The sequence below is a fragment of the Phasianus colchicus genome, chromosome 1 (assembly GCF_987193195.1).
Source record: "Phasianus colchicus chromosome 1, bPhaCol1.hap1.1, whole genome shotgun sequence".
Classification (NCBI taxonomy): Eukaryota; Metazoa; Chordata; class Aves; order Galliformes; family Phasianidae; genus Phasianus; species Phasianus colchicus.
In genome coordinates, this window is record NC_143436.1 from 40,884,073 (window position 1) to 40,896,985 (window position 12,913).

The following is a 12,913-nucleotide window of genomic DNA, read 5'->3' on the forward strand; positions in this document are numbered from 1 at the left end:
TCATGGCAGCTGCAGCTCCTCACAGGGAGCAGAGGGGCAGTGCTGAGCTCTGCTGTGTGTGACAGCGACAGGGCCCAAGGGAACGGCATGGAGCTGTCAGGGGAGGGGCAGGTTGGGTGTTTGGAAATGGTTCTTTACCAAAGGTTGGCTGGGCCCTGGAACAGGCTCCCCACGGCAGTGGGCATAGTCCAAAGCTGCTGGAGTTCTCTCAGACATAGGGTTTGATTTTGGGTGGTCCTTATAGGACCCAGAAGTTGCACTTGGTGATCCTTGCAGGTCCCTTCCAGCTCAGGCTGTGCGATGATTCTGTAAATCTGTGTCACGTTCTAGTAATGATGACTTTTTGTTACACGAAAGAAGTTTGCTGCCCTAAGACCAGATATCCCTGCCTTCTTTTTTCAAGTGATGTGAGAGCAAGATAATAAACCATTCTTTACTTTTGTAACTTTTTATAAGATGATGATCTTTGTCCAGCGTTGAGTATCCACCAGTTTAAATGCAATTAAAATGGTTTTAATTTGCTTATTACAAAATCAGAAATGCCAAAATTCTGCCACAAAAGGAATAAAGTTGCTGTGCCAGTGTTATAAAGATCAAAACATTTGCAGCTTGCAGTGATGTACTGTAATGTCCTGATTCTATGTAGTAACAGTCATATTTAAGAAAGCTACAGTTGACAGAGGACCTTATCATACTAAACAAAGCGTGAAATCAATTTGTGGGGCTTAATGAAGGATAACAGTATGGCAAAATCTGATGAAAGGTGATGATTAAGACTGGGAGGGGGTTATTGGCCAGGTATGTAGCACTGCCTGACTTAGTGGTGTGAAAATGCTCTGTATCTGTCTTGACTGTCAGGTGTTGCATTTATTTTCTGCCAAAGTTGCATCAGAGTGTCCAGCCAAATAGGCTGAATTCCAATACCATTGTTCTGAGATCATCATTAGCTTGTAGGATTACATGATTTATTTTTTTATTTATATGTAAATAGTCTCTGTCTTTACGGGAAAAGGTTTTTAGCTGCTGTTGTTTCTCTACCAAACTCATTTCCAAAGGCATATGAGAAGATAACTCACAAAACATTAAGATCTATTTAAATGGAATACTGTTAGGAAATTAAAGCTAAGAGTTATGCTACAGGTATTTTGTATTACTTCTGCTTATTTCTTCAGTAATTTCTCTGATATCTCTTTCTTTGTATTTTGTGTTTTTGTTTTGCCTGATGGATATCTACCTAGATTTGTGTATAAATTATTTAAATATTCCTTGCTTCCATCTACAGTTGGCTATCACTAACCTACCAAGATCTCTGAATTTTGAAAATAAAGCTTGTTTTACATGATGTGTCAGATTGCATAAATTAGTATTGCAGGATTTTAATTGTTACTCAGTAGGATGGAGTACATTCATCAATACATCATACAAAGAGTAAGAGACTTCCCTCCCTTTTTCTCCTTATCTTATCAGGAACATAGGCCACAAGTGTTTGTTGAATTAATTGAATTAATTTTTGTGTCACTTTCCTATCCAGATCAAGATGCATTTTTTAATTTTTTAATATTTTTTTTTACTATTATTTAAAGGTTCAGAATGTTGTTTGTAGCTGGTGAGCACTGTGATGTGGACACACTAGAATGGTCAAAGAAAGTCTTCAAGGTACCTGTCTTGGACCACTGGTGGCAAACTGGTGAGTATTTTAAAACACTGTTAGTAAAATATGGTGATGAGGTGTTTTCTGATCTTGTTCTTGAGTAAGCAGGTAGATCAGCTATGTGTTTCCATTTATATAGTCAGGACTAACTACGAAAACAAACAAAAAAGTTGGATTCATTTAATTCAACATGAAAACGTGGAAGTGTGCCTGTTTTGTTTTCTTTTCTGAATTGTCTGAAAAATGACTTCAGAATTTTTAACAACTGTAGGAAAACAAAGATATCTGGATCCTGTGGGGTTTTTTTAGTTATTATTTCAGTGTTTTTCCAGGTGTAATTTTATGTTAGCATGTGTGATTAATTTATAATAGAAAAATTTGTATTTTCAGGTTTAAGTTCTTTTTTTTTTTCTTTGCATATCTTGTGTAATTAAAAACAAATGAATGGAGTACTGGGATGAAGGCCATTGGCTGGTCAGGAGGGATAGTCAGAACAGGGGAGGTGAAGGGGCTGCACTGTTCTTAAGGGAAGGATTAGACTGTACAGCCTTGTAGTTAGAGGTAACATGGTAGAGAGCCTCTTAGTGAGGATTAAGGGTATGAATAGCAATACAGATGTTGTTGGGGGTGTCTACTATTGCTCATCCAGGACAGTAACACAGATGATAACTGCAGGATGAGGGGAAATGGTTTTAAGTTGAGGGAGGGGAGATTCTTTACAGAGAGAGTGGTGAGGTGCTGGAACAGGCTGCCCAGAGAGGTTGTGGATGCCCTGTTCCTGGAGGTGTTCAAGGCCAGATTGGATGAGGCCATGGGCAGCCTGGTCTGGCGTTAAATGAGGAGGTTGGTGGCCCTGCATGTGGCAGGGGGGTTGGAGATTCATGATCCTTGAGGTCTCTTCTAAGCCTGTCCATTCTGTGATTCTGTGATATGAGCAATACTGCAGAATTAGGCATTAGGCAGTAAGGAGAGATTTCTAGATCAGTTGCTCTTGTGCTTACGGAAGATTTCAACTCCTCAGTCATAAACTGGGAAGAGCATACTGACACAAGTAGGGCTGGAAATTCTCAAAGCATGTTGAAGATAAATTTCTGTCACATGTACTTGGTGATCTAAATAGGAAAGGAATCCTACTGGATCTGTTGTTTGAGAATAGGGAAGATCTTGTGGGACAGGTGATAGTAGGTGGCCATCTTGCCTACAGTGGTCATGAAATAGTTCAGTTCTATACTTCTGGTGTAATGAGGAAAAAGGTCAGCAGAGTTACCTACTTGGAGTTCAAGAGTGCAGACTTGAGGCTTTTCAGGCAGCTAGCTAACAGTGTCCACTGGGGATCTGATCCAGATGGTTTAGGGGTACAAGAGAGCTTCAAGAAACACCTTTTAAAAGCTTAGCAGCATGCAGTATCCCTGCATTGCAAGCTGAGCAAGCAGAGCCAAAGACAATTTTGTCTGAAGAGAGAACTCCTTCTGGAACTAGGACAGAAAGAAAAAATACATCGTATCTAGAAGGTCAGGCTTTACAGGGAGGCTGATGACAGGTATTCAAATCTCAAAAGTAAGCGTTTCCTGAAATGTTTCTAAAAGATTAAAAAAAAAAAAAAAAAAGGAACAACAGCACAGAAATAAAAATCCTAATTACTTATAGCAGGAAGAGGTCAAGACAATTAACTATATAACTACATTTTATGTAGAGATAGTAAGTTTTTAAAAAGTCTTTTTATTATTTATCTTAAAGCAATATTTATTTCACAGTAAAAAATAGTAAATTTTATGAATTACTTTTTATTTTGATTAGATTGCACCTGGGGGTACATGCTGCTGTTTTGTTACGCCCAAGCTGAAAGCCACTGACCTATTTATATATGTGAAAATTCTTTTGACCTTTAACAATCCAGCAAATCCTTACATATTCCCAGATTTGATGTTTTATTGTGGGGATCTGTTTTCTTTTAAAGCAGGAGCATCATGGAACTGTGAGGAAATGTTGACATCTTACTGAATGCCATAGTCTTTGCAATTTTGTGTTAGTCATTGACTCTTTCAACTGAGGCTAGAGCAGAAGATGGTGAAGAAGAGGAACTGAATTGCTAGTGTTTTGTGTAAGGTGGCGTAATTTCTTCCTTATGACTGAAAAAAGTAGGAAAGAAATCAGCTTTGCAGAACTGAGAAGTGACTGAATCCCTATATGGAGACAGAAATGAGTGACAGGAAATAAAAGTTTGAAATGCTATTATAAAAAAGAGAAAATGGAATGTAAAATGTTTACTTGTTTCATCTTAATGATGTTTCATCAAAGCTATTGGCTTGTTTACTGTGCATTGAGATTAGAAATAGATGCATATGGACAAAAAATGAATATAGTTTTCTTTGATTTTTGTCTCGGGAATACATATGGAGTCTATGAAATCATTATGAATTGAAACAGTACTTTGAAAGGGAAGAAGGTTTTAATTAGGGGAGTTTAAGTGGTTAGATCAGTAAAACCTAACTGATAACATCTTTGATTTGTGTCAATATGCCTTCATCAGTAACATTTTTTTTTATTTGAATTTTTGTATTGCAACTGTAGTCAGGACATCATTAAAGATGTGAAAGGTATGTCACAGGATCTGCAAGTGGCAAGTAGGGTTTGAGGAAGTAAGGACTGCTAAACACTTGCTCTTACCTTTGGAGACATGGCAACGGATAAAAAAACAGTTCTTTCAGATCCTGTACTCATCTATACATAAGAAGAGAATAATTTTGTTTTGGATTTACACAGGTGCTTTTTGCTTATTTATATAAAATGACACAGCATTTAAATAGCTGTTTTCATCTTCAAAGTAATTGTGCAAATGCAAGCACATTAATTCTTTCAACACACTGGAGAAGTAAATAAAGTTATTCCTATTGGACAGACATTAAATTGAGAGAGACAAGTATCTTGTCCTAAGCTAGTCAGGAAGCCACTGCAAATTCAGTGTTAGAAAACAATTTTTCCTGCTCAGAAATAAATTCACCTGTCATAATTACCTGTTTTGTGATATTTTGAATATTAGTGAAGGGAAACAGACCATTTCAGACTTCACTGTAAGTCTCTTTGTGTACTGATGTTTTAAGAAAATGATGCATTTGCTGTGTTTCAGTATTCCAGCTAAATACATCACCAGGAACTTTGCCAGATTGAATTGAAATAACCTAAATAATGTGTAGGTAGTACCCACTGTCATATTCTTCGGAGAGTGCTAAATACACAGTGAACGGTGAGTTTAGGTTACCTTGGGTTTGGATCTGGCTTTGAGTTTGAAAAGAAAAAAAAATACCAACAGTGAGAGAGTGAAGAGCTGTGGAAGCACAGACTCTGAAAACTTCTGTTAAACTTCCCTAGCTGCTTTCATGGTAGCTATTCAGTATTTGTAGTAGAAATAAATAACATGAGGCTTCCACATTTTCTTTGAGATTTTCAGATTTTAGCAATCTAGATTTTCATTTCTTTGTAATAAATATAGGATGCAAAGATTTTTTTTTTCCTATTGATATTTTTAGACAAAAATGTTTTGATACTGAGGACATATGGGAAAACTCAGGTGAAAGACAACCAAACCTAAAAATTCAGTTATAAAATTTGAAGTGTGTAAAATCCCACTCGTGAGACTTGTTTCACTTTTCTTTTTGGTTATGTACTTCTTGTATAATAGGAATCTAAGTTAGTGAGCACGCAAGTGTAGGAGGTTCAGGTTGGATATTTTATGTTAGGATGCAGTTACCTTAACTGTCCTGACCACAAACTCACTAACAGGCAGAAATATGAGAAGATTATTTCAGGGAAATAAGCTGCTTTATCCAACAGGGAATGGGTGTTTGCAGTGGGGAGTTATGACAGAAATCACTTAATGCTTGCTGCGTTGTGTGCTGAAGTTAGTGTGTGTATGTTGTAATGAGATCTTGGGTACTCTGTCAGGAATTCCTGAAATTCTGTAGCACGCTTAATTTCCTCTATCACTTCTGTCCCATCCCTGGAAGCATTCAAGGCCAGGCTGGATGTGGCTCTGGACAGCCTGCTATAGTGGTTGGTGACCCTGCCTACTGCAGGGGGGTTGAAACTAGATGATCTGTGAGATCCTTTTCAACACAGGTCATTTTGATATTGTTCTTGTTTCTTCAGTGTGTATTCTTTCTAAAACATGCAACTGCCTTGTTGGTATTATTTTTATTAATATTAATATATATATATATATATATATATAACATATATTATATATATGTAATTTCACAGGGGTAATAGTTTTACTGGTATTTTATTAGGACTATACAAACAAAACAATTACACCATTATCTTCAGTATAAAAAATATGAATCATTGTTAAGTATACTCCCTGTAATATATTTCAATGAATTACTTCCTACCACAATCATCTAAGGAGAAGAGTTTATTAATGTCTCCAGGCAGCATGTTTTGGTCCCCTGTCTTCAGTTTCCATTGCGTTGTCTTGGCAACACCGTGCAGAATCTTATTGTGAGTTTCCAGAAAGGTGGATTTTGTAGCTGAATTCTGTTAGGTAATCTCTCTAGGTTTCTACTACAGAACTGTTCTTCAGCTGCATAACCTTGTCTGTCCAAATTTCATCTCCCCACATTTTTGACAGTTGGATTCCACTTTTTCAGTCATCTGTTTTGCGTGAATCTCAACTGTACAGATTTGCTTTCTAGTCCATTGAGTTCCTTAACATGATGAGATTTTTTTAGAGCAAAAGGAAAGGTAAATTAAAGAGTAGCTGTTTCCTTTACAGCATGAGTCAATTCTTGGATTTTTTTTTTTTTTAATAGCCAGAGATGCAATTGTGGAATTATGGAGCAAAAGCAGAACACAAATGAAAGAGATGGTGTTTAGAGTTCAGGCTGTTGTTTTAAGGCATCAGTACCTCATTGCAGATGCAGTTTTTGCTTTTTAGAGATGTTTGTATCTTGTAGACTGGGATCATATTTTTCTTTTGATGGAAACTGGTATTCTACAGAGCAGTTGTTTAAAAGTGGAAATTACCATGCAGAAAACTATTCATCCCTGGGCTGCAGAGGCCTTAGAGTATCATGTTCTGGATGGCTGGACTTGTAATAGGTGTTCACATAGTGAAAAAGAAGAAATGTGACTGTTCTTAACATCTCTGTATAGAGATTTGTATTGTGTTGTTAAGAGTATGAGCACTTGTTCTATTGTAATTTAATGCAATTTCAGGAAGTGATATGGATTTAAATTGCGATCTATTTTCTAATAGAGCCAGGTAATTTGGTGTATATTGTTTTAGAGAAGCCAACTTGTGAAAAGCACTTGGTGCCTCTCTTTCTCAGTATTTTAGTAATATTACCACTCAAACATGGAGGGGGATAGAGGAAGCAACTCCTCTCCATCATAGAACATAGGAGACCAGAATCCACACGTACATCCCAGACTGCAAAACGGTACTGGTTCAGTGAGGGGAAGTAGTGTGGTGGCTTGGATTTAAAAAAAAACAAACAAACAAGAACCCCAAACACTTCTGTTTTTATTTATGGAACTGATTGCATGTTGGGCATGGTTAGTTAGTAAGCAGATGATCACAGATTTGTAGGGGTTGGAAGGGGACCTCTAGGGATCTTTTGAGTCCAACCCTGCTGCAAAGCAGGCTCTGTACAGCAGGCTGCACAGGTCAGTGTACAGGTGGGTCTTGAATATCTCCAGAGAAGGAGAATCCACAACCCACCTGGGCAGTCTGTTCCAGTGTTTTGTCACCCTTGCTGTGAAGAAGTTCCTTTGTTTATGGCTGTTCCCCCTTGTTCCATTCCCACAGACCACTGAAAAGAGATTGGCCATGTCCCTTTGACTCCCACACTTAAGATATTTATAAACAGTAGTAAGATCTCCTCTGAGTCGTCTTTATTCAAGGCTGTACAGACCCAGTTTGCTCAGTCTTTCCTCACAGGGGAGATGCTTCAGGCCCTTTATCATCTTTGAGGCCCTCTGCTGGACTCTGTCCAGAAGATCCTTATCTTTTTTTGTTCTGGGGAGCCCAAGAACTATGCACACAGTACTCCAAGTGAGGCCTGACCAGGGTAGAGTAGAGGGGGAGGATCACCTCCCTTGACCTGCTGACCATGTTCCTTTTAATGCACCCCAGGATCCCACTGGCCTTCTTGGCCACCAGGGTACCTTGCTGGCTCATTGCCAGCCTGTTGTCTGCTAGGACCTCCAGGTCCTTCTCCACAGAGCTCCTCTCCAGCAGGTTATGTCCCAACCTGTACTGATACTTGTGGCTATTCCTTCCCACGTGCAAGACTCTACATTTGTTAACACTTTTGTTAAACCTCATCTGGTTTCTTGCTGCCCAGCTCTCCAATCTGTCCAGGTCTCACTGAATGGCAAGCACAGCCTTCTGGTGTGTCAGCCATTCCTCCCAGCTTCGTATCATTGGCGTACTTGCTGAGGGTGGGCACTATGACACTATCCCTTCATCAAGGTCATTGATGAAGATACTGAACAAGACCAGACCCAGCACCGACCCCAGCTGAACACCACTAGGCATAGGTCTCCAACCAAACTCTGCACTGCCAATCACCACCATATCAGTCAGTTCTCAACCCACCTCACTGTCCACTCATCTATCCCACACTTTCTCAGCTTCATTATCAGGATGTTGTGGGAGATTGTATCAGAAGCCTTGCTGAAGGCAAGGTAGATGACATCCTCTGCTCTCTCCTCCCATCTACCCACTTGGTGATGCCATCGTAGAAGGCTATCAGGTTGATTGAGCACAATTTTCCCTTGGTGAATCCATGCTGACTATTCCTGATGACCTTTTTCTCTTCCAATTGCTTGGAGATGGCATCTAGAGCAAGCTGTTCATCGCCTTTCCAGTGATAGAAGTGAGACTGGCTGGCCTGTAGTTACCCAGGTATACTTTCCTAGATTATATCCTATTAGAAAAACACAAGCATGCACCCTTTTTTTTTTTTTTAAATTGCTGGGAAGCCTCTCTCCTCCTCCTGGCTGTTTTCTTCCCACTGGTCAGCACCCCTTTTGTGTTGATGAAATTCCGTATCAAATGTGTCTTCTGATCTACAATCTCATCTTTATGTCTTATGTATGTTATGTACGTTGACACTTTCTAATTTAAAATAACTAGAAAGTATGTATTAAGCTTTCCTGTTCCCATTTTATGCCAGTTTCTCAGTGTTTATTAATCTTAATCACTTCAAATTGTCTTTCCATGTGCAGCCAGGGGATGTGTGTTAATATGAATGAAGCATATGTGTTTTTCTCCTTTCTAAAATTTTATTTATATGGTTGAAATGGTTGAAAATAGAAGAACTGTAAGGCAGTCTTTAAGTTACAGAGCTCATCCATGAGCGATGTTCAGTGTGCACTGGATGGATGAAGAAGTGGGGGCACCTTTAGAAGATATGTTAAGTGAGAGTAGTGCACTCTGAAGTGCCTGAAAGCGACCAGCTGTGACAGCATCTCCAGTTTATATGTGAGTGAAGATGTTACAGGTTGCTGATCGTTCTTGTTGCATGGCAACTGCTTTTTTGTTGTTGTTGTTGCTCAGGGAATAAAGCCCTCATTAGTGTACAGTAGATGATTTTTTTTCTGATGATTTGAGAACAGGAATGCTAGAAGTAAGCTGCATGAATCCTGTGCATTTTGTGAGATCTAAGGCTGTCTAGTGAAGGCAGGGAGAGAAGTTTCTTAAACGTTAAACCCTGATATAAAAAAAATAGCTTTGAATTTCACAGTGGTGATTTTATTTGACTTCTCCATCTTGGCAGTATTACTATGCATGCAATATATTAAGATTTCCCAAAATGATTAAACAGGAAACGGTTAGCACTGAGATGTGTAATTACTTTTTATAATCTCCATGCATCTCTTAGTATTTCATCGTGTTATCAGTTACAATTTTGCATTAGGAAGAAAATAAAAATCTGAAATTCATTTTTAATCTGAAAGTATATTATATTTCATTACATTTCCTGACATTTTTAGATATGCTATCTGACATCTTCAAAACAAGACCAAAAACCCTGTCATTTTGCTACTGGCAAATTATAAAATGTACATTAGAAATTACTGTTTGGAGGCAAGGGAGCCTGATGTGTTTACAGAATGAATGCATAAATTTTTGGTACTTTGTAACTAGCCTGCCAGTTCTCGATAACTAAAATTATTTCTTCCTTTGGAAGACTTTAATAATTTTCATGATCTACCAAGCTTTAAGTGAGCTAATTAGTATATATAGCTAACTGTTCCAGACACTTTGGATGTGCTTTGATATCTTTAGAGGACTTTTATATGTATTCAATACCTCACACATCACAGTTCATAAATGTGTTCTGTGTTTGGATAGAATTGTGAAAGGAAACCTTGAGGGAGTTTTACTGTTTTGGAGGTTTGATTTTGTATTTAAATGAATGGATTGCATATAACAATGGCATTGCCATACAAGAAATATTTGGCCTTCACAAATGTAATATATATTCAGGTAATAGATGCATTATGCCCACAAGTGCTTTGAAGCATTTAGAAAATACTGGAAAATTTGCTTGTTTTTCATCTGACTTGAAATTCTAAAAATAAGCCTGAAAACTCGGGCACTTCAGGCACTTCATAAGAAAATTATAAAGAAAAAGGAGGGTTTTTTTTTGAGAAACAGGCTTCAGATTTTCAAAAAAGCTCTAGTTTTCTTCTTCTTCGGTACATTTGCAAGAAATGGGGGAAAGTATTCTCCTTCTGGCTCACTGCACACAGCTACTGTTGTACAGGTGTTAGGATGCATTCACAGTTAATACTAACGTGATAATTCCCAGATTGTGGAAACAATCTTGAAGCTGTCATTCTCAGCGCTGTATATGTGCTTACTAATATGGGAATGCCTCCTTGTTCATTTAAAAAAATATTTTAATTAGTGCAACATGGAATATAATACTATATTCACTTATAAAGGTTGGGAATTGCCTCCCAGCTGAAGTGGGAGGCATTCATCAACGCAGCTGGAGGTTGCAATCGGATATGAAGTGAAACCAAGGAGATAACTACCTACATGAACTTTGGGAAAGCTAATTGTTGCTAAAGCTCTGCTCCAGACAAATGGCTCACTTAGTGAAAGCACTTAAATGCGTACCTGTGTTGCATTTGACATTTAAAATGTAAAGTAATATCCTAAGCTATGGATTAGACTAAATGTAGGATTGTGGGGGAGATGGTAGTTATGATTCTGTTCCTGTTTTAAATTGAACATGCTAGAAGAAATAGCTTGGCTCTGTGTAGCTATGTGGTATAATGAATAGTAACTGCAAAGTGAAAAGGGAAGCTTATCTCTGGCAATGTTTGCATCCCTTCTTTTAGACCAGACCTAGCACGCATGTGGCTGCACAGAGAGCAGTGTCAGGTAGGAACTATCCTAATCATTAGGTCATCCAGTTCCATATAAAAGCAGTTTGTGCCAGAAAAAAGAAAGATGGGAATGTACAGACATGATAACAATAGAAGAACAATAACAAGACTATTTTTCAATGATCTGCACTGATGTGTATTTAAATCAGCTCCAGTCAACTCTGCAATTGATTGCCCAGTTGTGCACTTAAATTGCAAAGTCAGCCTTCTTCATGTGTTGGATAATTAAAATGAATACGAATATGGCTGTCACATTGTCTCTTCTCTCTTTTGTGTTTGCTGCCTTTCAGGGAGTAATCTCTTTTTCTATAGTGTCTGTCAAGTATGGCTGTGCTGTTGATTAAGCATCCTTGATGTTATTGTACAATAAGGAATAAAAAGAATAAAGAAAACTTCATATCGAAGTGAATAATGAACAGCGAGTTGCCGTAACCAGAAAAAATTGCTAATTTTTGTACTAGGCACTAGTTTTACTGTGAAAATTTGTACTGGACTGTCTCCTTAATTAACATATCTTCCAGTTTTCTTTAGTTGCCCTTCTAGAAATGGGCTCGTTTCCTATTTGTGTCTTTTTTTCATGAAACTTTCTGGTATTTTATACATGATAGTTTGAGTAGAGAAAGTAAAAATTAAGCAGAGTTCTTAGGATTCTACATACAAATCAACACAGTGGATTAACACAACTTGGATTTAATTTTACTTCTATGAGATAAACAACACTGTTGGTTTTCCGCAACAGTAACAGGGGTTACTGTTAACTTATGGAAGTATTACCCTCTGTTTTGTAGAGTAATAGTGGGATCATCAAACATGTTTTATAGCCATTTCACCACAAGGTAACAAATTGTCCATTCTGATCAGCCAAATGAATGTAATCTAAATGGCCAGCAACCTGATGGAAAGATTGTGCTTTCAGTATGGCTGTGTCTCTGAAGTTAGAGCAAAAAAGTCTTACTGAATTTTCCTTTCCAGCTGCTTTACTGCATATTTACTTCACCCTAGCTTTGCTCATACTAGAAAGACATTAGAAAAACTCCTTATGGAAAAGGATAATTATACAGATCTTTACTTTACATATAACTCAACTTGTGTACCACATCTAAAATACAGTATTTCTTGTGCATTTTCATTTTAGGGTAGACCCCTACTACTCACCATATTTTGACATTCTGTATGTAGCTGATATGTATTGCAATGATTCTGTATGCATTTAATTCACAAGGAATAAGTTAAGAATACAGTCAGATGGAGGAGAAATAAATTATAATTTCTATCACAGTTCAGGAGTTTATCTGCTGCATTCATCATACTCCTCAAAATACAGTTGAAATTAAATGCAAAATGATGCTCAATTGAGTTTTGAAGCTTCAGTAGCAGACAGCAAAGCCTTTCACAGTTTAAGATGACAGATCGCTGTCTTTAGTCTAACCTTGTTGTGCATAAGGTGTGAACTGAAGTTAAGTTCATGCTTTGTTTCTGACATTTAGTAGAATTAAATCGGGGTATCCTTACAGTTTACAGTTCTCCTGATTCTTCAGTTATTGTTGCTCTCCTGTGGCTTTTCTCATTTCTGTTACAATTTGCTACAGTACCCAGCTAAATATATTGGGAAAGAGTAGGATTAGGATTTCTGTAAATACAAGTTCTATCTTTAAATTCTATTTCATTTGATGGCAGGGTAACACAAAATGAGAGAGTAAGTAAAAGGAATCCAGAATTTCATTATATAATAATCAGAAATCTGAAAAAGTAATTTCCACTAGGTTTTACCATTAGAAGGTGGTAAAAATCATTGCATATCAGTGTACATGGACAATATGGATGCATCTGTTCTGTGTACTTCTTTGGCAGTCTTAC

The 12,913-nt window shown here is 37.7% G+C and overlaps 1 protein-coding gene across 3 annotated transcripts in view; it reads left to right on the top strand.

Annotated features, from left to right (window-relative positions):
- ACSS3 (acyl-CoA synthetase short chain family member 3) overlaps window positions 1–12,913 on the top strand; it is an 80,175-nt gene that overhangs the window by 41,836 nt on the left and 25,426 nt on the right. For all 3 annotated transcript variants that reach the window (XM_090139271.1, XM_090139274.1, XM_031589653.2), the window contains one exon: window positions 1,584–1,687. In XM_090139271.1, coding sequence (XP_089995397.1) covers window positions 1,584–1,687 — 104 coding nt within the window. The remainder of the gene's footprint in view (window positions 1–1,583; window positions 1,688–12,913) is intronic.